At 53.1% G+C, this 27,272-nt stretch overlaps 5 protein-coding genes across 5 annotated transcripts; 1 reads left to right on the top strand and 4 right to left on the bottom strand.

Moving 5' to 3' along the window:
• Positions 1 to 21: 21 nt before the first annotated feature.
• On the top strand, positions 22 to 5,418 carry J4E93_008585 (DNA-directed RNA polymerase II subunit RPB1; the record flags this gene model as incomplete). The annotated part of the gene is made up of 3 exons (XM_049346483.1): positions 22 to 378; positions 449 to 4,881; positions 4,902 to 5,418. The coding sequence occupies 3 exons, from the start codon at positions 22 to 24 to the stop codon at positions 5,416 to 5,418; spliced, it is 5,307 nt and encodes a 1,768-aa protein (XP_049196373.1).
• Positions 5,419 to 7,200: 1,782 nt separating this feature from the next.
• J4E93_008584 (uncharacterized protein) lies at positions 7,201 to 8,058 on the bottom strand (the record flags this gene model as incomplete). Its single annotated transcript, XM_049346482.1, has 1 exon — positions 7,201 to 8,058. One exon carries the CDS (start codon positions 8,056 to 8,058, stop codon positions 7,201 to 7,203), a length of 858 nt encoding a protein of 285 aa, XP_049196372.1.
• Positions 8,059 to 11,989: 3,931 nt separating this feature from the next.
• Positions 11,990 to 13,530, bottom strand: CYP6 (Peptidyl-prolyl cis-trans isomerase cyp6; the record flags this gene model as incomplete). The annotated part of the gene is made up of 2 exons (XM_049346481.1): positions 11,990 to 13,334; positions 13,451 to 13,530. 2 exons carry the CDS (start codon positions 13,528 to 13,530, stop codon positions 11,990 to 11,992), a joined length of 1,425 nt encoding a protein of 474 aa, XP_049196371.1.
• Positions 13,531 to 20,091: 6,561 nt separating this feature from the next.
• On the bottom strand, positions 20,092 to 23,195 carry J4E93_008582 (uncharacterized protein; the record flags this gene model as incomplete). The annotated part of the gene is made up of 8 exons (XM_049346480.1): positions 20,092 to 20,132; positions 20,203 to 20,694; positions 21,094 to 21,121; positions 21,182 to 21,945; positions 21,998 to 22,447; positions 22,500 to 22,626; positions 22,673 to 22,959; positions 23,009 to 23,195. The coding sequence occupies 8 exons, from the start codon at positions 23,193 to 23,195 to the stop codon at positions 20,092 to 20,094; spliced, it is 2,376 nt and encodes a 791-aa protein (XP_049196370.1).
• A 1,211-nt stretch (positions 23,196 to 24,406) lies between these two features.
• J4E93_008581 (uncharacterized protein) lies at positions 24,407 to 25,745 on the bottom strand (the record flags this gene model as incomplete). Its single annotated transcript, XM_049346479.1, has 2 exons — positions 24,407 to 25,318; positions 25,404 to 25,745. 2 exons carry the CDS (start codon positions 25,743 to 25,745, stop codon positions 24,407 to 24,409), a joined length of 1,254 nt encoding a protein of 417 aa, XP_049196369.1.
• Positions 25,746 to 27,272: the final 1,527 nt, after the last annotated feature.

Raw genomic sequence — 27,272 nt, 5'->3', positions numbered from 1 at the left:
TCTACTTCCACCACCGCCAGGATGCCTCCCGGCGCCCCACAGGTGTCGAAATGTCCGCTCCGGACGATCAAGGAGATCCAGTTCGGGCTGCTCTCCCCCGAGGAGATCAAGGCCATGAGTGTGGTCCACATCATCTACCCGGAGACCATGGACGAGCAGAAGCAGAAGCCGCGCGAGCAGGGTCTCAACGACCCCAAGCTCGGCACCATTGACCGCATGTACTCGTGCGCGACCTGCAAGGAGGACATCCAGACCTGCCCCGGTCACTTTGGTCATATCGAACTGCACACACCCGTCTTCCACGTCGGTTTCGTCGTGAAGATCAAGAAGCTGCTCGAGACTGTCTGCCACACGTGTGGTCTGATCAAGGCTGACTTCGTAAGTCTTCCCGCGGAAGACAGAGACTTCAGATCCTAGATTTTCATGCTCATGCTAACTGCAATATCAGAACCATCCTGACTGGGCCGCCGCCGCCAAGACCAAGGATGCGAAGAAGCGTTTCGACAAGATCTGGCGCATGTCCAAGGGCAAGACCGTGTGCATGCAGGATGTCGACGACGGCAGCGACAAGAACAAGCTCCCCAAGATCGCCCACGGCGGCTGCGGCAGCAAACAGCCAGACTCTATCCGCAAGGAGGGTCTCAAGCTGACCGGCACCTGGAAACAGAGCAAGAAGGACGACGACGACGGCCAAGGCGACCGCAAGGAAGTCATCACACCGAAGCAGGCGCAGACTATCTTCAAGCTCATGTCTGACAACACACTCCAACTGCTCGGTCTGAACGCCGACTACGCTCGCCCTGAATGGATGATTCTCGATGTCCTGCCAGTACCTCCACCTCCGGTTCGCCCCAGTATCTCCGTCGACGGTACCGGCCAGGGTATGCGTGGAGAGGACGATTTGACCTACAAGCTTGGAGACATTATCCGCGCCAACGGTCGTGTCGCAGAATGTCAGCAGGAGGGTTCGCCTGCTCACGTAACGGCCGAGTTTGAGGCTCTCGTCCAGTATCACGTCGCCACCTACATGGACAACGACGCCAACGGTGTTCCACAGGCCATGCAGAAGTCTGGCCGACCGCTCAAGACTATCCGTGGTCGCTTGAAGGGCAAGGAGGGTCGTCTTCGTGGTAACTTGATGGGAAAGCGTGTCGACTTCTCCGCACGTACTGTCATCACCGGTGACCCTAACCTGTCACTGGACCAAGTCGGTGTGCCCCGATCTATCGCACGTACCCTGACATACCCCGAGGTTGTCACCAAGTTCAACATCAGCAAGCTGACGAACCTGGTGCGCAACGGTCCTAACCAACACCCTGGTGCCAACTACGTCATCAAGGCCGACGGTGTCCGTCTCGACCTCAAGCACAACAAGAACCTCGACGACCTGCGGTTACAGTACGGCTGGAAGGTCGAGCGCCACATTGACGACGACGATGTCATCATCTTCAACCGTCAGCCCTCGCTGCACAAGGAATCCATGATGGGACATCGCGTCAAGGTCATGCCCTACTCAACCTTCCGTCTCAACTTGTCCGTCACATCACCCTACAACGCTGATTTCGACGGTGACGAGATGAATCTTCACGTCCCCCAGAGTGACGAGACCCGCGCTGAGGTGCAGAACTTGTGCATGGTTCCCAAGCAGATTGTATCACCACAGAAGAACCAGCCCTTGATGGGTATCGTGCAGGACACGCTTCTCGGTGTTTACAAGATGAGTCGTCGTGACAACTTCATCCCCATCGAGCAGGTCATGCCCATCCTCATGTGGGTGCCTGATTGGGATGGTATTGTTCCAGAGCCGGCCATTCTGAAGCCCAAGCCTCTCTGGACTGGTAAGCAGATTATCAGTATGGCTTTCCCACGCGAGGTAAACATTGAGAAGAAGGAGGCGGACTCCAAGCCCAATGCATACAACGACATCGTCGACAAGTCGTTCGCTATCAAGGGTGGTCAGCTGCTTTACGGTCAGGTCACAAAGAAGATTGTCGGAGCCTCTGCAGGTGGTGTTATTCACATCATCTTCAACGAGCTCGGACCGGATGCAGCAGTCAAGTTCTTCAATGCCTGCCAGCGCATCTGTAACTGGTGGCTTCTTACGTACGGTTTCAGTTTCGGTGTGGGTGACACCATCCCGGACCCTGCCACCTCCGACAAGATTGCCTCCGAGATTGGCAAGTCCAAGGCCAAGGTTGAGGAGATCATTGCGACGGCTACTAAGGACGCGCTTGAGCCCATGCCTGGTATGACGATTCGTGGTACATTCGAATCCAAGGTCCAGAAGTTCCTCAACGAAGGTCGTGAGGGTGGAGGTACCGCGGCTCAGACCAGTTTGAAGGATTTCAACAACGTTGTCCAAACTGTCGTCTCCGGTTCCAAGGGTTCCACTGTCAACATCTCTCAGATGGTTGCCCTCGTCGGTCAACAAGCTGTGGAAGGACAGCGTATTCCCTATGGTTTCAAGTACCGGACGCTGCCGCATTTCTCCAAGGATGACTACTCGCCAGAGTCTCGTGGATTCGTCGAAAACTCGTATCTGCGCGGTCTTACGCCATCGGAGTTCTTCTTCCACGCCATGGCTGGTCGTGAGGGTTTGATCGACACAGCAGTCAAGACAGCTGAGACTGGTTACATTCAACGTCGTCTCGTCAAGGCGCTCGAAGATGTTATGGTGAAGTACGATGGAACTGTGCGTAACTCTATGGGAGATATCGTTGAGTTCATCTACGGTGAAGATGGTTTGGATGGCGCACACATTGAGAACCAGTCCATGGATATCCTCATGGCTTCCGAGGCCGACTTTGAGGATGGATACAAGCTTGACGTTCTCACGACGGACTACCCGGAGATTCCGGTGTCGAAGCTGGAGGGTGCTACTATGTTCCAGGGTGACGTCGACGTTCAACGAGCCCTGGACGAAGAGTTCGAGATGATCAAACTTGATCGTCAGACTCTCCGCAAGAATGTGACCGACGAGAACCTAGAGTCCTTCCAGTTGCCGCTCAACATTCAGCGTATGATCCGGTCCGCTCAGGCGCGGTTTAATATCAACCCCGAGAAGGCTGTCAGCAACCTACACCCCATCGAGACCATCAGACAGGTACAGGAGACTCTGGAGCGATTGGTTGTTATTCGTGGCACCGACGAACTGTCAAGAGAGGCCCAAAGCAGTGCAACGTATCTGTTCAAGGCTCATCTTCGCGCTCGTCTCGCATACAAGAAGCTTGTCGTTCAGCATCGCCTGAACAAGGAGGCCCTGAACTATGTTCTTGGTGAACTCGAAGACCGTTTCCTCAAGGCCGCTGTCGCTCCTGGTGAGATGGTAGGTGTTCTGGCCGCGCAGTCCATCGGTGAACCCGCTACACAAATGACGCTTAACACTTTCCATTTTGCCGGTGTGTCTTCTAAGAACGTCACTCTCGGTGTGCCTCGTCTCAAGGAAATTCTGAACGTCGCTGCCAACATCAAGACTCCATCTATGTTGGTCCGCCAAACAGACTCCAAGGCCAGCCAACAGGATGCCAAGCGCCTGCGAAGCACCATCGAGCTCACAACCCTCCGCTCATTGACACAAGCTGTTGAGCTTTACTACGACCCCGACATCCAGTCCACGCTAGTTGAGGAGGACCAGGACATGGTTGAGTCCTACTTCATTCTTCCCGAAGAGGACGAAGTTATTGAGTCCCAGTCCAAGTGGTTGCTTCGAATCATCCTCGACCGCAAGAAGTTGTTGGACAAGAGTATCACCATTGGCGAAGTTGCCGGCAAGATCAAGGAAGAGTTCAAGCCTAATCTGGCAGTCATCTTCAGTGACGAGAACGCCGACGAGCAGGTCATGCGTGTTCGTTTCATCTGGGACCAGAACCTCCAGAAGGATGACGAGGATGAGGACGAGCGTGACGAGCGATGGATGCGCAAGCTTGAGAAGCATCTTCTCGATGACGTTACGCTACGTGGTGTTCGCGGTATCGAGCGTGCTTTCATCCGAGACCACATCACTACCGTTGAGTTGGCAGACAAGTCTCTCGTGCACTCGAAGAACAAGGACGAGTGTAAGGAGTGGGTGCTCGATACTACAGGTACTGCACTGGCCGAGGTGCTTGCCATTGAGGGCGTTGATGCCACCAAGACCTACTCCAACTCTTTCATCGAGATCCTCGCTGTTCTTGGAATCGAAGCAGCTCGTGCTGGTCTACTCAAAGAGCTGGGTATGGTCTTGTCCTTCGACGGTTCTTACGTCAACCATCGTCACATGGCCTTGCTCGTCGACATCATGTGCCAACGTGGTCTTCTCATGGCCATCACCCGTCACGGTATCAACCGTAACGACACTGGCGCTCTTATGCGTTGTTCTTTCGAAGAGACGGTCGAGATTCTCCTGGAAGCTGCCGGATTTGGTGAACTGGACGACTGCCGTGGTGTATCTGAGAACATCATGCTCGGTCAGTTGGCGCCTATGGGTACCGGAGAGTTCGACGTGGTCATGGACAATGCCATGCTTCTCACCATGGTGGAGGACAACTCCAAGATGATGGGTGGCGCTGCTGGCGCTGGCAACTACCTGAGTGACGGAGCCAACACACCCTACGACTTGGGCTCTCCCACGTACGAGGGTGGCATGGGTGTCGGCTCTTACGATCAGGTTTCGTTCTCTCCTATGGCTGCCGCTGGTGGAGGTGACGATTCCGGTGGTCTCACTGACTATGGTCGCATGTACGGAGGTGGTGGTTTCAGCCCCGGCGGGTACGACGGAGGCAGAAGCCCGGGTGGTTCAGGCTTCACTGGCATGTCCCCTGGCTTTACCAGCCCAGTGTCTCCAGGCTTCTCGCCAACTTCGCCTGGTTACTCGCCTACCTCGCCTGGTACTGCCAGCCCTCGGTTCGCCGCAACATCACCAGGATACATGGCTTCGCCTACATCCCCGCACTACTCGCCTACATCGCCTCGATACGGCTCACCCACATCACCGTCGTACTCGCCCACATCTCCTGCTGGCTACTCCCCGACGTCGCCTCAATACTCTCCCACATCGCCCAACTACAGCCCGACGTCCCCAACGTTCATGGGTGGCGCGACCTCCCCCGCGTACAGCCCGACTTCGCCACAATACAGCCCCACATCGCCGCAGTACAGTCCCACAAGCCCTCAGTACCAAGCGAGCAGCAACAGGCAGTCTCCGACTTCACCCACGTCGCCGCAGTACAGCCCGACGTCGCCTCGCTACTCGCCTACGAGTCCAGCAGGCTCCTTCTCACCTACTTCCCCGCGCTACAGCCCTACCTCTCCGGGCGGAGCGTACTCTCCTACGTAAGTACCCCTTTGGTCATAGTTGTAGACAACCCTCCGTTTTATCTTGCACGTGCTGACGTTTATTTCCAGATCTCCAAAGCAATAGTTGGCTTGATGGCGATGTAGGTATCGGAGCCTTCTTTTTTCCCTCTCGATCTCTCCTTCTAGTTTTTGTGTATGAAAATGTTCTTTTCCTCCTCTCTCTTTGCCATGGATTGATGATCTGGATGAGTGACCTCTTCCGGTGTGAAAATGTCGAGCAAGTGTCCTGCATGCCTGCTCCCCTTCTCCCCCGAGAGTGCTCTCTCCTAGAACTTCATTTCGGCCATGGTTGCTCTACCCTATCACGGCTGGTCTCGTATGGCAGTCTCATGTCTGTATATGTGGTATGCCGTTCCTTTAACTAGGCTCACGGCACTACTACCGCTACATATCATGGATCTGCGCAACGAGTGATGGGGCTTACTTCCCTCTTTTTATGCTTTTGTACCACTATTATCCGAAGCTGCACGGTTGTGGCACCAAAAACCTTGCTTTTTGCGCGTTTCTTCTTTTTTACTCTTGTCACGCGGTTCAAGATTGCATACAAACACCCTGAGTTCCCTTCTACGCGGCTGGGGTTGTTTTACGGGCGTTTAATCATTGCTTGCTTTTTACCTTTTCGGAAGAAAATTGCGCATGGGCGTTTGGAAGCTGAGCGTTGCTATTATCGAGTTACTGCTTCGCGCGCCCTTATAACATAATCGGGGGCTTTCTTTTTGGGAGATGGATGCTTGCGCATGTTTAGAAAGACAGCCCGCTATAAATTGCGTTTCGATGGGGCTTTTTTTCATTTGCGAGGAAAGGGATGGAGGAAAATGAGACGCATGAGATGGGAATATAGAGTCACGTTGTTGCGTTGCTGCGCGTTGGCTGAGTCGGAGTCGGAGTAGATAATTAAGAAGAAATATGACGATGTTATTGTCAAATGGTGTATATCATGCGTGGTGTCATATGTGTTGGTGTTCTTCCCCTTGTCCGTCTATGAGAGTGTTGTATTGTGAGATACTGCTAGCAAGTTCTGCGCTCAAAATGAAGAGCTTAGCTGTAGTCACTTCCAGTAAACCTATATGTAGACATAGCCTACATTAGGCGCTACGTGCCGCCTTTGTACGACTAGGTATACGAAGGAGAAAGGCGATGATGCAGGTGTCGTGGTTTCCGCACTTGGTAGCCGCGCGATCACGTGTCTTGGTGTGCGGCCTTTGCTTCCGCGCTGAGGGTCGCTTCCTCGCCTTTACACCTCACTCCATCCTCACACTTTGGACCGTAGATTGTCACGAATGCTTTGCTACTTCTTATCACGGCAGACGCAAATCAAGCTCGCTTGCGAAATGACCAAAAGGAAAAGGCCTGGCTCCTGGTGGGTCGCTCTTTGTGGTTGCCGTTTGCGTCCGCGCGGCGGAATGTACTTACCTCAAGTTCGTCATACAATACCGCCTACAGCGGGCTCGTCACAACTTCTACCTACCGCTATATAACGATGCATATAACGCTTGCGCACCACTACTTCCTCGCCTGGACGATCGAGCGGCAGCGTGGGAGCGTCGACAGCCTACTTACAGTTACCGGTATATGTCCTGAAGCACGCCTCAATGCGCTCCCTCAACGTCGCATGTAGCAGTTCACGCCTGTGTTCTTCCGCTTCTCTTAGAAGACTATCGTACATCACGGGACAGAAAGAGATAGCTTTGGAATTCATTATATGATACTTCGAAATCACGCTATATCAAAACTAGCGCATCGGCTTCGCTATATCATCGCTAGGCACCTGGTTCAGGAATATTCAGGACGAGACACCGACTGCGTGTACGAGGTGTCCCTGCAAACGACCCTTCAGGGGTCTTAGAAAGATGGGCGAACGGGACTTTACGACCCCTGCTGCTCCTGGATCGGACCCAGGACTTTTGTATAGTCCTTCTTGCCTCCTTTCGTGGTGTTGTTCGGGTTACGCCTGGCCTTGGCGTCGAGGACTGGATTACCTGGTGTTGAGTTGCTTACAGCTTTCCGGGAGTTGAGGATAGTGTCCGACGCAAAAGATTGGGACGCGGCGTTTGATCTGTCCTCAAGCAAGTAACTTTTGTTTTTCAGCGCTCTCTGGATGTTGGAAACTTGACGTTCCAGTTCTTTGGCAGTCGCAAGCTCGCCGCGTTGCTTCGCCACGGTAATCTTAGCCTGGACCTCCTCAAGTTCCTCCAAGACCTGCTGCTTCCGCTGGTGATCCGTCAAAGGGATCGCTGGAGCGCCGGTATCTTTGATCATACCATATGTGACGTTCTCATCCCAATGCATGAGATCATAGATGCGGTTTGGGCCATCCTTATACACTGCTTTGGGGTGGTCTGTACATTGCTGCGATCTTACGCAAAACGCATTCATGCACCGGACACGATAGACTTCTCCCTCGTACGGAAAATCGATCCACTCTAAGCAAAAGCCAAACTTGCCGGCCTTGAAAGCCGCGCGGTTCTTAGTGCCCTCGCCGGGCACATGATGGGATGAGTCGAACAATGCGCCTGTGGCACCGTTCTTCACATCGCTATTCCAAACTCCACCACTCCAGACTCTGACTGTCTTAGAATAGAGTTCGTCAAAACTTTTGATGATGGAGTCATCAGGTTGTGTCTGCTCCGTGAAGGTGAGTCGAAGAGGGAGTGACTTGGCCTTCGTTTCTTTTCTGGACTCTCCACCGCCGTGCTTGCTCCTCCAACCTTTTAACATGGGCATCTTGGAATATCTTCCGGTTCTGGGACAGCAGGATATGCTACACAGAGGACTGGAAAGTACAAGGGCTTTACAGCGGCTATGTATTACGACCGAGAATACGAATGGGATAGCGGTCCTTAGGACTGTGGGTGATTAAGGGGTAAGAAATGAAGAAGTTCGGTAAGATCGAGGACGTATCACAGGTTTGGGTGCTCTGGGTACGCGTTTTCTCGTGAGAGGCTACAGCGCTTGGTCGTAAGGTTGAAAGTGCTGCGAAAGAGAGCAGGTCGTGGAGTAAGTTGTGCGTGTATACTAATAGTAGAGGGAGCGCCTTTTGATATACCGCGAGGCGCCAAAGGTGAATGCTATAGCGGCAACTGGGTTACCACAGTCTGGGTAGGCTTGCGTGCGCTGATGGTACTTCACATTATTGGCCAAGCTAATGAAACACAGAAGACCTCATACCGATCCTAGCAGAGTTCACAGTCGACTTTCACGCACATCATACCACCGAGAGACTATTACATCTAAAGATCCGGACATCTTCGGGCCAACATCAGACATGACGATCTCTTCTTCTACCTTGTCGGCATTATAGAAGATCGAAGACATCATCTGCAATGCACAACAGCGAGGTCTTGGCCCCTTGCCTTGTGTCCTTCATTGTGAAACTACAAGGTATGTGGTATGTGACCATCCCAACATAGAATTACGAGTTGTCTGACATGGTCCAGAACCTATAGATCGCTGCCCCAATGATCATAGAAACGCTTACTCTTCATTTCACTCACGTGGTAGAAGTTTATTGACAAACACGAAGGCTCGGGTAGTGGTCTTGGCTCAGTACGCCGATGCTTCACGTGCACGAGCTTCTGTTGTTTCCAGCGTGATTCACGCTCTGGTCCCACAAAAGGCGCAGCCGTACTGATGTGGATTCACTGTAGTTGCGACCCCTTCTTAGTATACATTCTCCCTTTCGCTCCTTTGTTGTTGCGGGCCCTTTGTCTAGAGTGGGCGACTCAACCTCCAAAACAGCAACTCTCAAGCCTGAAGCTACCAAGACTGGACCACCAAACTCTCCTCTGTGCGCGCAAAGCATTACGGACGGAATCGATTTACCTTTACACCAATGTTCGATTTCAAGAACAAGAAGGGTGGGCGCGCGGCGACTGCTACCTTATCTCCCATCACCAACACGTCTGATGCTACTCAGCGTAGCCGATTAGAGAAGGTATTGAACATCGGCAAGACCATACGGTACTCATTCTCCATTACTCTGGGCCGCAAAACTTCTAGAGAGCCGTCCCCGACGAATCAGTCAATCTCCCCGATTCGTCTACCAAGCGACACGCCGACAGCCACGACGGGTTCTTATCACATTCCAGAAGCCTGCAATACTGATCCAAACTCGCCATCGTCTTCGAACTCGACAGCTGCAACCGAACATTCTCTCCCACGTCCTGACTGTGGCGACATATTCTTCGTGCCAGGTATATCTCCTTCTCCCGAAACGCATTCGGATCCAGAGCAAGCACAAATTCAGAAGCAAGACAGCCTGCCTGTACACTCGTCGGTACCTATTGCCTGCCACATCTCCACAAATACCGTGAACCAAACTCGAGGCGAAATCCCTGCGAAGCCGGAGCAGCTTCCCATGGAAAAGGAAAAGACCCATCGTTTGCGCAGCTATATGAAGGCTTTCTGGAAGAAGATTGCCTTCCCGCAACGTAGGGCCCCCCGATTCTCCAAATTCGATTCAAATAAGCCAAAACGCAATGACTCGGCTATTGGCTCGGGTACACCTCCTGATACTGGTACGGAGAAGCAGTCCGAAAGCACGAATACCGATACCCAGGATTCAGATGAAAATGATCGTTGCGATTGGGATACGATTGACGCGATTCCAAATGAGAAGTACTGCGAACTCGTCAAAGCTTGCAACCTCACGTCTTCTCCTACGGCCAGCGTTGAAGTGGTGCGCTTTGGGAAGGGCACGTACAACTTGGCGGCTTTTGTCAATGTCTGTGAAGGCGAACAAACTCACAAGTACATTGTCCGCGTCCCTGGACATGGCACTCTCGAACACTGGACGGAAGAAGATTCCTACGTGCTGAAGAACGAGGCTCAGCTAATTGAGTACATCCGCAAGAACACAATCGTGCCTGTCGCACAAGTCATTCACTACTCCACGGGCCACGAGAATGCACTTGGTTTCCCGTACATCCTTATGACGATGTTACCAGGTATGCCCGCTTGGAAGACTTGGTTTCCATCAGAAGATTACCCCGATGGACTCGATGAGGAAACTGCCTTCCTCAACGCGGACGTCCCGCCTCCCCATATTGAGAAGAAGCGTATCAAGTTTCTACGCTCATTAGCACAGGCGATGACGCAGATCGGGAGCCTTGAGTTTAATGCCATTGGAGCACCTACCTTCGACGACGACGGTAATCTGACCGGTATCGGACCTACGTGCCACTGGACGGACGAGCTTGGTGATGAAGCTTTCAAACGTCCAGCGGCTGCTACTACCGAGGAGTATTTCCAAGCCCGCCTGACAGCCAAGCTGAAACAGCTCAATGATAAGATCATCAAAAATATACTAGACGAAAACAAAGGGTGGGAAGGCCGTTCGCATGAGGCCAGGGGTTTAATAACCATCTTTTGCATGCTTTTCCGTGAGTCGGCGTTCCGCGGGCAACCTGGCGAGACATTCACCCTTCACCACAACGACCTCGATCTGCAAAACATTCTCTGCGACGACGAGGGAAATGTAACTGGAATAATCGACTGGGACAACGCCATGACGGCACCCCGCTGTATCGGCGCCACAGCCGTCCCCATGTTTCTCCGCCACGACTGGTTCCCACCCTACGTCTTCAACCTGCATTATGCGCCCTACATGGCATGGAACTACGAACACTACCGCGAAATCTACGCCTCTGCCATTGCCGAAGCTAGCGATGCTCAAAATGCAGAGTTCACTGTGCGATCGGCTCTTTACCAGGCGGCTGCCGCTGTAGTGACTCAAGGTGGGGACGAATACGACCTCGTGCGGAAGCTGCTTAAGGAGATCCCTCATCTTCGTGTAGGCTGGTGGCAGTTCATTGAGGGGCTGGGTCAGGGCGGTTGGGACTCTGCGCGCGACTTGCTAGAGAAGAATTTTGCGCGGATCTTTGAGCCGGTGATGCCGCCTGAGGGTCTTCTTGAGGCGCTGGATGAAGAGCTGGAGATGCAGACTACCTGGTGGTCGTGCTGTGATGAGCTGATCGAGCTTTATGAGGCTGAGAAGGAGGGGAACGGCGATGAAGAGGAGGACGGTGCTGAGGAAGCAGGGCATGATACCGCCGTCGTCTCAGGTTGAAGGGACAGAAAGTCCAAACCTCGAATAACATACTACGCCTCCCTCGGAAACCGGCGATAGCCAACTTTTTCGATTGAGCATCCAACTACCTCAAACCTCATCGACCGGTAAACATCGCAAATATCGAGGAAAAGAGACTGCCCTACCATCGCGTTGCCGTACGATACGACGCCTGGCTCCTTACAAGTGTTGCCTCCATACGACGGCGCCTTGAAGTGATACGCCGACGTAACATCGTAAGTGCTCGATACGCAGCATGCTCTACTATGACGGCACGCATGCTTAGAAGTTCACGGTCGCCAACGCGCAAAGTTCGTTTTTCGATTCTGTTATCTGACATTAGCTAATATACATCCAATACATATAGACCTAATTAGGAAGTAAATCTACCACACATGATACCTGGCCATGTGATTAAATGTGACCAGATTCGCATACCATCACGACAGGATTTGTGTTTCGCGTTGGTAATGTATGAAGATTTGCATTAATTACGTAGAACAGCCAGCCAGATGTCGCAATACTAGCAGTACAATCTTGACCCCAATCCTAAACACCAAAGTGGCTTCAATCTACAGAACGGTGCTCTCATCGCCGGCGGTCCCGATCGTCCCGGCGATAGCGATCCCGACTCCTCTCCCAACGGCTGTCACGATGGCGATTTGGGCTACGGCTTCGCTCTCTCCTCTGATTGTACCTTCCATCATCACCATCGCGACGTTCGCGCTTGGGGCTCCGACTACGATTCCGCTTGAAGCGGTCGTCGTGGTATTCCGTCCTCCGTTCGCGTCTCCGTGTGTCGTCTCGTCGTTCATCTCTGCCGGTATCCCTCGACCGTGGCGCGGTATCTTTTGAAACGTCGCGATCGGCCACCAAGTTGTTGACAACAGAATCCGACATGATCTGGCGTCCGGAGCCATCACGATACTGCTTCTTCTTCTCGAGGTTGTCGATACCACCGAAGCCGCCAGCAGCCCGTCTCCGCTTCTTGTTCGTAACGTCCCGCCAATCGTCGGCAATCTTGGAGACGGACTGGGAGAAGTCGACGTGTATGCGGTGATCGTCGATCAGAACACCATCCATCTTGAAATAGGCCTGCTCGCAGTCCTTCTGATTGGTGTACTCGATAAAGGCGTACTGCAGGCTGTCACCTGTGCGCTTGTCCCTGATGACCTCGCAGCTGAGAATCTTGCCGAATCGCGAAAAGATAAGCTCCAGATCCTCGTCTTGCGTCACTGGGTTGAGCTTGCACACGAACAGCACGTTCTCAGGCGGTGCGACTTCGGCGAATGGCAGATCACCTACCATCTCGAGCGTGAGGGCTTGTGCGCGCGCCTCACGTTCTCTGCGGACCTTTTCCAAGGCTTCCGGGTCGTTGTCCTCGTCGAGGTTCTCATCGTATGCGACGCGGACGGTGGCGAGCTGCGCGGCGGAGGGTACAGGGCTCTCGGGTGGCTCCACGAGGCCGGCGGGGTCGTCGTATGGGTCGTCGAGGACGACTGTGTGTAGTATGCGGATGTCTTTGAGTGGCTGGCCCTGGTCATCGATATATGCCGTGTTTATCTTCTCCAGCGTGTCAAAACCCTCCACCACTGTTCCGAATATGGCCGCCTTGCCGTCCAGGTAGTCGATGTTCTGTCCCAGCGTTATGATGAACTGGCTGCCGGCGAACCGCTCGTCTGGATCTTCGGGGTTCGGCGCGGTCGCCATGCTGACGGTTCCCATCTCGGCATGCTTGAGCTTAGGCTTGAACTCGGGTACGAACGTCTTCTTCGCGGGCTGTGCGGGGTCGAGCAAGCCCCATATTGAGCGACCGCCGTCGCTGTCTTTGGAACCAGGGCCGATGGGGTCGCCCGTCTGGAAGGAGAAGTTTGGTTGGACGCTATGAACGGGGGCGAAGTTGTAGTACTTGACTTTGCACAGCTTGAGAAAGCTAAGGCGACAAATTGTCAGTGTCTGTTTATGCTCAGCTTGGGGCGACAGCGGGATGGAGCATGCAGCATGCAGGTGCGAAAACCCAAGGCGCGCGATAGGGATTGGATGACTTACTTTTCACAGCATCTGGGCGCATCGACGACCAACAGGTCGATTGTGATGTCTCCGAGTGACGTTTCCAGCAGCACAGACATGATTTGGGCTATGTTGTGCCGAGAACGAGTGTTTGTCGCAAATGTTCGTCGGCGCGCGCGACATCATCCGGGACCGCGTAGCCTCGACGCTTAGTCATCATGACGTAACGCCCAATACGGATTAGCTCCAGGTACATGTCGCGTTTCTCCACCTTCACGTCTCGCAAGCTGCTGAGCCAATACTCCCTGGGCAACGTGCCCCAGCAGCCTTCACATCAGCCCGCGCTTCAGATCGTCGTTTGGTCCCGCTTGTCCACATGCAAGAGCTGCGTCCTGATGCATACACTACTGGCGTTGACAGATCGAACTAGGGACGCGCCTGAGAGATGCAGGCTTCCACGCTTGTCAAGCCATTGTCCAGAAATAGTGAGAGTACCAAGAAGGAGCTCTGAGTACTTTTGAGAGGCGAATCGTTGAGTGCTACCCGGCGTCTGACGGCGATCCCTGCACACAGATTCGGGCAGCCACTGCATTGCCTGCTGCACATCGATCCGAAATCCCCGGCCCCGTCCGCCAGGGGCATTGGACCAAAGGCCATCGCTTTGTATACTTTGTATATTGGGCACATCTCCCACCACCGGCTGTCCAGATCCTGGAGCGGGCCTCTGCTTCTCGCTTGGACTTGCTTCCAGCCAAAGCCTGACAGCCGGCCCAGCCCAGAGCGACCAGTTCATCCTTCCTCAAGGACCACGGGATTATCTCGCTGGAAGTGGAGGAATCTTTGTTATCGCTGCTCTCTTCGAGATTTCAGGAGCTCTTTTGCTCCAGGGAGGCGACACAGCATGACTGACAATTACAAGTGCGGTGACACTGTCACTGCGAAGACGGAGCTTCAGCAATTCGCTCATGTGTGCTCGCAACCCACTTGTCAAGAGACGCACAGCAACGATGGATCCACGAGCCTTGTAATCTGCCTGTCATCCCAACCCCACGGGCCTCAGACCGGATGCGGGTATAGCCCGACCCAACGCAGCTGTGCGACTTCATGCACAAGCTAATGCAAATCGATGCATTGAACCGGGGTATGAAGCTATAGGTCCAGAAAGATCGCCTTACGGTGATGGGTCGTTTTCATGGGATGCGCATCGAAGTTTGCTTGCAGCTTGGCGCTGGCCTGTGCTGCGCACATTGGCTTGTTACATCGACAGATCGAGCAATTTCAGTCTTGACCATCTGCGTGTAAGCCGGGTCTGTTTCCAACTCCTAGCGCACTAGGGCCCTCGAGGTGCCGGGCAGGTTTGTTTCACCCCGTGGTATGCTCAAGCTTCGAGCGCGCTCGGATAACTCACTCAAAGTGAACACGGAACATCATTTCAGGTACACTATGTACCATCATTCTCAAATCGGTCTTAGATGTAACCATCTGGAAGGCGGGCCATCATTGGAGACAGTTCTTTTCGTTCGACGTAATCCATAATCGGCATAGAACCCACCGGAACCTTACCCCAGCTTCCCCCGTATAGCCGTTTGCCGTGGGACTGTGGGATAGATGCCAGCGGTAGCATACATGTTCATTGCAGGGCTGTTGGATCGCCAATCGTACAATCCTCTGCCAGCTCCCTGGACCATTCTCAGCGGCCAAACTTGTAGGTTGAACAGATTGCTAGCAAATGACGTGATCGTAGATACGACCAGCGGTATTGGCTAGCCAGTCAACCAATCATAAGGGTCTTCAAGGAGGGCTGGCTATCATCTGCAGGTACGTTTCAGCGCAAGCCATGTATGCTCGAAACGATTAGTTGATCTGACAACAGACTCTTCCTAGAATCAAACGTGCTGATACAGGCTACAAGCGACACCATCAGACTCGAGGGTTCTCAGTAGGTGTGTCTGCCGGCCGGCAGCCTGTTATTTCTCACAGAAAGTTCACTCCTAGCAAGTGTAGCGCAATAACGCTTTCGAGACCCCTGCGAGCCTACCTAGGTAGCGTGCTCGTCTTGGACTAGGGCAGATCGAACAAGACTGTTAAATCCATACCTTACATCCCGGATCCGCGGTACCACCACGTCAGTTACAAACATCAATCGACGTTTGCGAAAGGTCAAGCCCAACTGATAACGAGGCTTCTTTGTAATGGAAAAGGTCATCAGTGTTTGTCCGATTGGGCATCTGCTAAAGCCTCACGACTGTGAGATGGCCCCATCAAGGAAGAGGTGGGGGCCACATCACATACTTCAAGGGTATTCATTCGGCTTTGGCGCTTGTTAGAAAGAGTATTCACACAGGGTGTAGGCAGTACAATGTTTCACCTGTCTTTCTCTCCGCGGCGCTTGGCCAGTGCTCTCTTGGAAGCGCAGGCCCAGGTTCTTGTACATCGGCGGTGACAGTACCGCGCCATGCATGCAGGTGTCCGGGGCCACTAATGAGATAGTCTCCATGGGGGTCAGAGAGTTACAAACATAATACTTCGCTCGAAGTCAACCTTTGGAGCCACGTTCGCCTTGCGTCATCCTCTTATCCGGTATAACAGTCTTCGCCGACGCAAGGAACTCCTTTAGGCTATAAACATACTCCTGCCAGCCGATCATCGTTTGACCTGCTCACCGGTTCATTACACTTTCTCCCTGGAGGAGCGCCCACGGTTCAGTCACCAACCACTGCCCTTTCTTGACTCGGGCGTTGCATCCCGCGAACGCTATCCGAATCATACCTGTTGGTAATTCGCCAACAGTCGATCTTGTTGGTATCCCTGTACGATGTAAGTCAACTTCAGGTCATGATGACTGAAATAGCTAACGTTCAGTTGATTCGTCAGTATATCAGTCATGGAGTACGGCAGTCCGCGACGCTGTTTGCCTCACAACCTATCGTATCCCAACTACATGTACAGCGATCGCAATGCTCCGCTATCGTTAGCTCATAATACGCGAGAAAATCCACGAGGTTATCCCATGGGCGGCCCAGTGGGCGGTATGCATAACCGAGCCAGTATGGAAGAACCCATGATGGGAAACGGGCCAGCGAGACGACGCATTGCAGTAGCGGTATGTCAACATGTGCTTCAAAAAGTTCCGAAGCGTTCACAATCAACACAATTCCTAGCTGCCTTCCTAGCGATATTTTCCAGAAACGCTGTTCCTACTTTTACTAACATTGCCTCCAGTGCGCGCGTTGCCGCAAGAGGAAGATTCGATGCAGCGGCGATCCCGGAAATGGTATTGGATGCGTCAACTGTCGAACGGCCGGAGTGGAGCCGGCGGGCTGTCAATTTCACAGAGTACGTTAGCTGCTTGCGTTTTGCACATTCACTCATTCAGCCAGGTGGGATCCGATTCCGTCCACAAAGTGCTAGACGACAGAAGCATGGCTTACAGCCTCAGTGGCATGGCCAACGCGCATAACATGATGTCGATGTACTCCACGGGAGGCAATGGCGGTCTTTATGCACGCGCCATGCCAAATCAGCAGTACTCGCAGCTCGATTCGAAGCCGGCCTATTCTTCGGCGTGGACTCTACCTTATTCGGAAGACACATCGCCGGTTGACGCCTACCCTCTCGACCAGCCGCCGACATATCTACCACAATCTACAGCAATGCCAAACACAAACATGTACACGCATCCTTATCGCTGGACTCAGCCAACTGCGAAGTCTTTGCAGCAAGGAAGCACATACTTTGATCAGGAATTGCAATTCGCTCATACAAACGCTCGACTATCCACACCTTCGGACGTATCCCCGCTCAATAACGGGATGTCTTCTCTGCAATTGACTATCCCTGAGAGGCCCCATCCACGACAACCTCTCCCTCTGGATTCCGGTGTGCCTAGGAGACAACTGCCAATGCCACAACCGAGCCCAGCTCAGAGCAGTCATGTTGTAGACCAGATGCAAGATGCTCGTCTCCGCTCGGCACAGGCTATCGGCACTTCGGGTATGGACGGTAGAGGCTCGTTTACGAAATCTTTACTACCGTGGACTGCCGACAGCGAGAGCCACGCCAACGCATCTGGGGCGGCATCTGCAGATGCCTTTACGCAACTGATATCCCCGGTCATGCCAGACAACGCGGAGAGCAGGATGAGCTACATGCCAAATACAACGTCGACCGTGGACGATGCGACTGCAACCACGACTGCATCTCAGCTAGAGCTAAACTTCAGTACTTCTGGTCTTCTCGAAGGGATGAGTGCGCCAGCCCCAGCGACAAACTACTCCTACGTCCGTGAAACACGCCCAATGACACGTCCTGCCTCACAGACGAATCTATACAGCTACAGCCCTGGCTCGTCGTCAAAGCGGAACTCGCTAAGTGGCGACTCATCGAGCGATTGTACACTGGTCAGTGGTCATCGCTACACACCTCTCAGCCACAGCGAAACACGGAACTCCCCAGGAAATCGCAGCTTGCATCGCGAGTCATGTCAGAACCGGAATATGCAGCCTGTGCAGCTCCACCGCACTTCTATGGGAAACCTCAACAGCACTTACTGAGATCCCTTTCCAGCATCACGGCTTGCCGGCATCACTCTTCCTATCTCGTCACTATCGCGTAGTCCCTTCCTTTCTCGACCATCGTGGGGCACCTAGTAGCCATATATTATGCCAATGTACAACATCTCACATGGCTGCATCCTTGGACGGGAAGCTTCAGCCAGCATGCTGTTCCCTTTCTGCCTCTTAGTTTCAGCAATCGGCTCGTCGAGCACTCTGTCATCATCATGAGCATGGCTCTCGGCCCAGTTCACGTTACGCTTTCGCATTGTCCTCAGCAACCGGTGAGCCATTTCCGGTTGGCGTTCATCAAACCATGTATCCTTTCTGCTTATTCAACACGGCATTGTAACGCTATGTATTCGTCTCGATGTCCTACACTGCATTGCTTTCAGCATCATTGCTACGCTACGAAAACTTTACGATTGTTTTCTGCTTGGGCGGCTAATGTCTATTGTTGTACATCAGTATCACTACCACGTCTTCTCATCAAGACAAAACGCCAGGGCCGCTCCTTAAACACACCCCTCATTCTTATCACGTTCACACTCGCTCAAATTGGGAAAAGCACATGTCGCAAGCTTAGTGTGTATAAGGTTGCTGCGCATGCGATACCACGGAAACATAGGAGGTCATGTACCGGATACTTTGTACTGATTAGCATAAAAGGTGTCATGAGCGAATAATGATAATCGTAACGAGCTTCAACCCCACGGTTCCACCTGCAGAGTGAAGCAAGGTACTGTCACCACCTGACGCGCGTTGCTCACCACTCTCACGTTGTTCCAAAAAAGACATGCACGTTCTTGCTTCTCCAAAGAGTTTACCTTGAGCTGCGCAACCACACTTCGACAGTGCACCCCTGCCTGACTTGCAGACACTCCAGCTCACGCCTGATCGCATGTTACTTCTCCCCAAACACTCGCTGCAAAACCCCGGAAACAGACCCACACCACCTCGTAACGACACCCCCCAACCAGCAATCTCTCTTCCACATACCGCTTTCTCACCTCCTCCGTCTCCCCACATACACACATCGCAGGCTACACACCGCCCCCAACCCACACAACCAAACGCAGTAAACAAACGCTTCGTTTCAGAACACGGGTATCGGCTGCATCTGGACCCTGCCGCAGGGCAGGTGCAGGCATATCCTCCCTGCTCGCGTTACACAGGACAGCCCGTCACACACGCACAAAGCCGGTCAGCAGGTGTCGCACAGCAGACCATGCAGGACTGGATGCGTAGTATGAGGCTCCACTTCTGTACGGCGCGTCTACGGGGATTATCCCAAGAGCGTTGCATGTGTGTTGTAGGAGGGTGGTGGTGGAAGGGGATAAGGGGCCGAGGGGCGGTGTGATGCGTGTGGATGGGGGAGTGGTGCCGGGTGTGGTGGGGGATACAGAGGTGATGGGTTGGGAGCTAGAAGGAGGGTTTGTGGTATCGAAGGATTTTGTGAAAGGCTGGTTTGGGCGTTGGGCATGGCGGTGGACAGGTAGATGGTGGGTCGTCGTCCACCTGTCATAGCGCTTGCCGCTGAGGAACGCTGGGGTGAAGGCTCTCTCGCTCAGCCTTGTCTTTCTTCGTCCTACAGCTGCTGCTAGCCGGTCGGACATTAAACATCTGTTTGGTCGGAAAAGGTGCTTGCGCTGCTCGGCATGATCAGCGAGGTATCGCCAACGACGTGCATCAGGCGGTGGATGTTCAGCGTCTGTGATTTCATAATCACAGCACACAAGCAGCGACGTGGCGATTACTCTCGTTCAGGGCTGGGAACAAGAGAAGATACGACTTGCCTTCATATTTCCATAGCAGCTGCTCATACATACCCCTTACCCTCATCATCTTCAATAACTGCTCGTCGTAACACCCAACCTCCCCCCATCATTAACAAGCACCAACCCATTGCAAAAGCTTCCCGTCCGACTCGCAAGATACAACACCGTCCCACCCATCTCCTCCTCTCCGCCAAACCTTCGTGCTGGAATGAAGTTCGGATCGTCGACGCTCTCTGTACTGGGGTCTCTGCCTTGGATAACTGCGTTGGCCATCTCAGATGGGAAGACTGACATGCTGTTAGCCACGGAATGGTAGGTTTGTGGGGAGGGGGAGACGAACATCCAGGTGCTAGAGCATTGACTCTGATACCATGCGGCGCAAGCCCGGTACTGGTGTGTTTAACCAGATGCATGATTGCTGCTTTACTCCCCGCGTATGCTGGCGCGCATTGCCACTCACGCAGGAAGGCGCCTACGCTGGATGTGATGATGACTTGGGACTGGATACTTGGTACTTTGCTACCTTCTTTCAGTGGCTTACCAAACCCACCGGCTGTGGCATCCTTATCCCCTGCATCCAGTAGTTCAAGGAAAGCCAGCATGGTGAAATACGTCGCGGTGGTGTTGACGTGGAAGGTCTGCGTGAATTCTTCCATAGATGTGTTCTCGAACATGGATTTTCGCAGCTCTTTGACGCTTGAACCGGGCACGAAACTTGATGGTGGGCCGTAGATACCGGAGTTTGCGACCAGGAGGTTGATGTAGCCTGTGTCTTGGGTGATGAAGTCTACGGCGGCTTGCAGGGATGCTTTGGATGTAATGTCGCGTTGGAGTGGGACGATGTTTTCGTGTTGAGAGGCTGCGGTGGATAGTTTATCTTCGCGGCGGCCGAGGATGTATACTTTGGATGCGCCGGCGGAGGCGAGGGCGTAAGCTATCATGAGGCCGATTCCTGGGGGATAGTGTTAGGAGCGGTGCTGGTCTTCAGATGACATGAGGATAAGAAGGATACCTGTTCCTCCGCCTGTAACCACAGCAATCATGCCTTCAACATTGAAAAGCTTTGAAGTATCCATCTCGAGTGCGAATCGATTATTGATGAAGTAAAGGACTGCTCCCCATACGTTCAAGTATATATAGCTCCTCATGCGAGAACCCATTTAGTAACCACGCATAAACACATCGATGCTGCCTCAGAGTACTATGCATTGAATGTAGACTACACGTGAGATGGAACGAACGCCTAACAGATAGTCAAAAGCGATAACTCCGCAAACCCCGACAACTTCTCCATGTCCACGCCGCGGCTTACGAACGCCAAGGACATCAACAGATGTACCTCAAAGCAAACCGTGACGCTTCTTGATCATATCCGCGGCCTACGCATCGCTAGTACCTAGGTATATATGATTACCAGCTTTCCTCGATCATAACCTCACCTTCTCAGCTCCAGCATAAACACTAGCCTGCGGCCCACCACCAGCAACAAGCGGCCACGTACTCGCATCCACCACGCTCAGTCCGAATGTGCCATAGACTCTGTTCTGCCGGTCGACGACCCCGCCATCTTCTCTTGGCATCATAGCAGCAGTGCAGCACTGATGCGCGTTACTTGGCTGCAAAGCCACTTTGATCTTCTCCTTGATATCTCGCTCATTGCTGATGCCCGGTGCGGGTGCTGTCTCTATGGGACCGAGAATGGCAACATCAGGTGTTGCCATTAGTTCGCGGTTCTTCATGTAGATTGCGTAGAGAATATCAAGGTCGGTTGGGTCTGTCAGCGCGCCGTAATCGATGAGTGGAGCATCGAAGATGTTGGTTGAGTTTATGGTGATTGAACCACGGCTGAGAGGGCGGGTCATGTAGATGCTTGTTTCTGGGCCGGTGTTCCATGATAGACCGCCCACGGCCTCTACGTTGATGTCCTTGAGGATGATGGCACGCTGTCTTTCGTAGCCAGCGAGAACTGATGGGTCGGTATCTTTTCCAAGTACATCGGTCGGTGAGAGTGAGGATGCTCGAGATATGATAGATGCGGAGTCATTCGTCCAGTTTGACAGCGGTAGCTGGATCATGAGATTGCCAGTTGTACCAGTGAGGTCGAATGCGCTTGCTTTTCCAGCGTCGTAGAAAGCGCGTTGTTCTGTGGCGTACGTAGCGTTGGACTGCAATGAACCGCCATTCGGGAAGTGATTAGATGTATCTGAATCAATCAGCCGACCCATAAATGACAAGTATGGAGTTCAGTCGCGTACAGTTGTAATACACTTTCAGAACCAGATGATCCTGCAAATTTCGACCGACACCAGGAAGACCTGAAACAGTATCAATACCCAAGCTCTTCAGATGAGCAGCGTCGCCAATCCCAGAAAGTTGCAGGATCTGCGGTGTATGAACGCTTCCAGCAGCTATGATGACTTCTTTGCTCGCTCGGACAGTGTGCTTCTCGCCACTGGTCGAACCAATATACTCCACGCCTACAGCGGTGACATTCTCGAACAGAACGCGCGATACCGCCGTATTCGAGAGGATATGATAGTTTGGCCTCGCCGCATCCCTATCATAGCGATTGATTCGAGCTGAAGAACGCGTCTGCGTTTTGGGATCAACGGAGCGAAGGAGACGGAATATGCCTTGAGCGCGGCCATTGTTGGGATCCAGGGCTGGCTGGATACCTAGCCTCAGGGCTCCATTGTACATATTGGCTTTACTGATGGTAAGCTTCTATATATTGCAACTGACGTGATGAGGACTGACCACTACCCGGGTAGTCATAAGGAGCGTGGCTAGCCTGTACTGGGCCCTCAAAGCCATGTACGGAAACATCCCAGGTAATGTTGTGACTAGCTGCATAGTCCGCGTCCGGTGCTGTAAACGTCTCACTCTCCGCCTCATCAGCATACGGTTCACAAAGCGAGAGTAACCCATACCTTCTTGAAGTACGGAAACAGATCAGCCCAACCCCAGCCAGTCGCACCCAGTTCTTCCCAGGCGTTGTATAGCTCTGCATCCGATCGATGGAAGAACATGGCGTTCACAACAGACCCGCCGCCCACCACCCTGCCACATGGCACACCATAGGATATACCACCAAGCGCGGTTTGTGGCGTACTCATCAAGGGCAGCCAGAGGTAAGGCACCGGGAAATAGGCGCCAGGTATCATGACACCATCTTCTCTCTGGTCAAACGGACCATACTCGATGACTAGTACAGTGACTATTGCTCATGATTAATTTTCAGCCTTTCGAGCATGCGAGTGATGTACCATTTGGGTTCTCCGTCAAACGGTCTGCAACCGTGAGCCCCGCAATGCCACCACCAGCAATAATGAAATCGTACGTTGTCTCATTGCTGAGTTGTCTTGCTTCAATCGCCTGCGCAGTACGTCCGAGATGTGTACGAGCCTGTGTTGATATAGTGAAGCATAGCAAGAAAACGCTTTGGAGCAGCATGTTAAGGGTCGAGAAGAGAAGGTAGAACGATCATTTCGAAGAAGCGCGTTAGGCGAAGTGAACTTATCATGTAGCATCGCGGCCATAAAGTGCTGACAGTAAGCACATGCAGAGCCACGAGCGACCTGCGCGCGACCTGCAGGACTTTCCTGCGCAGGAGATGCTGGGACGAGTAGGATAAATAGCTTGTTGTGGTTCATTGGCCACTGCTAATGCGATAAAGCTTGTGTCTGACTTGCAGGGCCATGCAGAACCTTGCAGATTGTAGACTGACCGGGAACCAATTCGTGCGCGGAAACTCATACATGTGTTGTGAATGCGAGAAGGAGATGCAAGAAGCGATTGGGGTGTAGGAGGAACGCGTGGGTTGGACGATATTGGTCTGTGCGACAACGCGTCGAGGTCCCGTCGTCATCATCGCCCGCCAACTGAACGCACCAATCTGCCCACGATGGCGCGCCAGCCTCGTCGGAACACACGTCGAACTGTCGCTTCAGCGACTTCGTTGTCTTGATGCAGTCATGACCACTGCGCATCCGTAATGTAAAGCGCGAGCAACTCTATAGACATTGGGACAAGGTACACGCGCCAAATGTAGTCTCCTTAGCGGAGGAATACGGCTTTCCATGGTAGCAGCATGTAAGCACTCTCTTACCTCATATCTCTCCTTCTGGGTCATCACAAGACTGACTTCTCTGTCTACAGATCCATGTCTACGGCTCTATGCTCCTCTGTTGCTTCGGTGCCGAATGATGAATGCAACTTTGTGGTTACCAAAACACCCATGGAGTACGCCGGCATAAACGTCTCTCGTAACGAACGTAGAACGATCCGCAGACATATCGATCGGCCCATATCAATCTAAAGTGGTCGAGCCGGATAAGCAGCTGCTGTCAGGTGAAGAGGGGCCCGAGTGAGGGATCGTTGCGAGTTTTCATGGATGGAGCGATGCATATGGTGAAAGCAGTATGTGAACGTACAATCAGACCGCATAGGAGCTGAGCTGAGCAGCACATATAGGCACAGGAGATGCATAGAGTCATAATCTCATTTCTGCTAGATATCGTCAACCGGACGAACTCTCCCCGAAAAACGCCAAGATGTAAATGCTGAATGCACCCTCACACCAACCACCGCCCTTCATACTCATCATCGTCATCGTCATATACATCATAAAGAAACATCCCACCACTCAAATCCCCCACCCACGCCTAATCCAAACTCTGAATCTGCACCTTAATACACCCCGTCTTGGGATCCGCCGCCGTCTTAAACGCCTCAACCGCATCCTCAAGCTTATACCTATGCGTAACCAGCTTGCTCAAATCAATCACACCGCTCTTATACAACCGGATAGCCTTGGGCCAAGTATTGCAGTAGCGGTACTGGAACTGCAGATCCACCTCGCGGGTACTCAGTCTCATGAAAGGAATCTTCATCTCGTTCTTGCCGACGCCGATGACGAAGACTTTGCCGCCGAACTTGACGGTTTGGATGGCGGCGCAGATGGAGGATTCGACGCCGGTGCATTCCATGGCGTGGCTGGGCTCGACGCCGTCGGTCAGTTTGAGGATGGCGGATTGGAAGTCCGTGGCTGAGTGGCTGAATTCGACTTTGTGGGTGAGGACGCCCGGAACGAGGGTTTTGGCGAAGTCGAGACGGCCTTGGTCGATGTCGGTGATTACGAGGGGGGTCGCGCCAGCCGCTTGACAGCAGAGAAGTGTGACGAGGCCGATGGGGCCGGCGCCGCAGACGATGGTGGGGTCACCCAGGCGGATGTTCGCGCGGTCCATGCCAGCAAGAGCAACGGAAAGAGGCTCCAGCATGGCGCCGTCTTCGAAGGTCATGCTGTCGGGCAACTTGTGGCACCACATGGCTGGGTGCTTGAGGTAGCGGCGGAGTAGGCCGGTGACGGGTGGTGTGGACAGGAATTGGACGCGCTCGCATCCGTTGTAGCGGCCTGTGAGGCAGGGCTCGCATTCGCCGCAGATAATGTTGGGTTCGATGGCTACGCGGTCGCCGGGCTTGAGGTGCGTGACGGATTCGTGGCAGGCCATGATTGTGCCGGCGGATTCGTGGCCGAGGACGTGTGTGTCTTCTACGATCATGGGTCCGATGCAGCCCTGGAAACGGCATTGTTAGCATACTGTTCTCCTCTCTCGATGTCTGCGGAGTTTTGTATTGGGGATTCAGAGGAGCAAAACGTACAGCATGCCAGAAGTGAATATCACTCCCACAGATTCCCGTGCTCTTAACATTGATAAGAACCTCGCCTGGCTTCAAATCTCCTCCTCTCTGCACAACCTCCAGACTGGGTTCCGCCTCCGCGACCCAGAGATCATGCGCGGGGTTGGTGTAAACACCGATATTAGCCTTTGACGAGAACTGAACATCCGTGCCGTTGCCATTAGCCTTGCTAACACCGTTCGTCACCGGCGCAGCAGCAGCAGCCTCAGTATGTGTGCCGTTCATCTTGGTCGTCTCTTCTTTGATGTTGAGTGATTGCTTAATCTCCGACGCCCAGCTAGTGAAGAGGGGAAGAGAAGCCATGGAACCAAAGGCACGAAAAAGGAACGTTTAAAGGTATGCAATCGCAAGGATGGGGATGATGCAAGAAAGGTCCGATAGTAGAAAGGGTAGGTAAACAAAAAACTGGGGGGGACAACCGCGTCAATAAAGATCACCTGGCCACCTTTACTTACTCCCGCGGCCCTTCTTTTCTGCCTGTCTGCAAGCGTACGCCTTTACCGCTTGGTGCTTTGCCAGCATGTACCTAATCCATTACTATAACCCAGACTTTACCCTTCCGCTCCTTCGCAATTGGTGCGGGGCAACCACGCAAAACCGCGCCCGTGAATAATACTTCCATTCATGAGAACGTCACGCCGCCCCGCCATGGCAAGTTGGAGGAAGAACCCCACATAGTCGCGCATCACCAGTCTTTCCACGAATGGGAGGGCAGACAAGTCCGCAAGAAGGGGGCAGGTACGCGCAAGTATCGGCTTCCCAGTCTGGCAGTTCCGCGATGCAGTTGGACCCCTTCTACGTTTCCGCCGCGAAGCTAAGTGGTGGGGTTGGAGGTAGGTGGCTGCAGCTATACTGCTTCTGGTAGTGTAACCTACACCGAGCCTCCGAGACTAGTAGTACTGAGAAGTCGGATTTCACGATAGTTGGAGACGTGGTGTTGAGTGGAGAACAAACATGCGTAAACCATGAATAGCGTTTGTGTAGCCTCGGCTCGTGATCCGATTTTGGACACAAGATGGGAGTGTTGGCTCGGCGGCTTCACCGACTGCATGGGGTCTAGATGCGGCGGTTGGGTTGTCACGCAGGTACGGTGTACGAGGAAAGGATTCATATGTCACGTTGGCGCAGACAGAAGTAGTGGTCAGATGACTTAGCTCGTTTGCTCTGCTGGCTGAGGTGTCGCTCGGAGAGGAAGATGTTTGTAGAGGGAACTAGGGCGCGTACCTCGTCATCGCATGGAAATCGCGAACACCACCTGTAAACACCCCCGTCTTCTCCAATCCCGAAGACGAACATCATCGCAAATTGCAGAACCATATCAGCCTATAGAACCGCCCACGCCGCATGCACATCAGACTTCCCGTCTATTTCCATCCCCGCGGTCTCCGGTCCGTCTTTGCTGCATGACTGCGCCGCAATATGTGGCGACTGGCGGCTTGACGACGCGCATCGCGCTGGCAGTTGCTATGTATATCGAGGTACACGCACAACGATAATACATGCATGAAGAAAGAGAAGCAGTGGCAGAGAATTGTTCTTGAAGGAAGACGGAAGAGTTGTCGCGCGCGCGTAGGAATTCGGGGTAAGGCAGGCAGGCGGCCTTACACCTACACACCTACACTCTCCTTGCCAATCCCATCGGCGAATGTATCGACCCATCATCGCACCACCTTCATTCTCTAACATCACAGCTTTGATCCTTTGTTATAGCTGCCGAGATTTTCAGAGTGGAGAGGTGGGATTACTATGGTGGTGCTAAGAGGTCTTGTTTCACCATGCGCATGGTTCGGAAGCTCGTTGTACCGAAGCGAGGCTGCAAGGGACAGACAT

The sequence above is a fragment of the Alternaria ventricosa genome (assembly GCF_023758065.1).
Source record: "Alternaria ventricosa strain BMP 2768 chromosome Unknown scaffold_17, whole genome shotgun sequence".
Lineage (NCBI taxonomy): Eukaryota > Fungi > Ascomycota > Dothideomycetes > Pleosporales > Pleosporaceae > Alternaria > Alternaria ventricosa.
The sequence above is the reverse complement of the archived record's forward strand: the minus strand, read 5'-3'. Positions and strand labels throughout refer to the sequence as shown.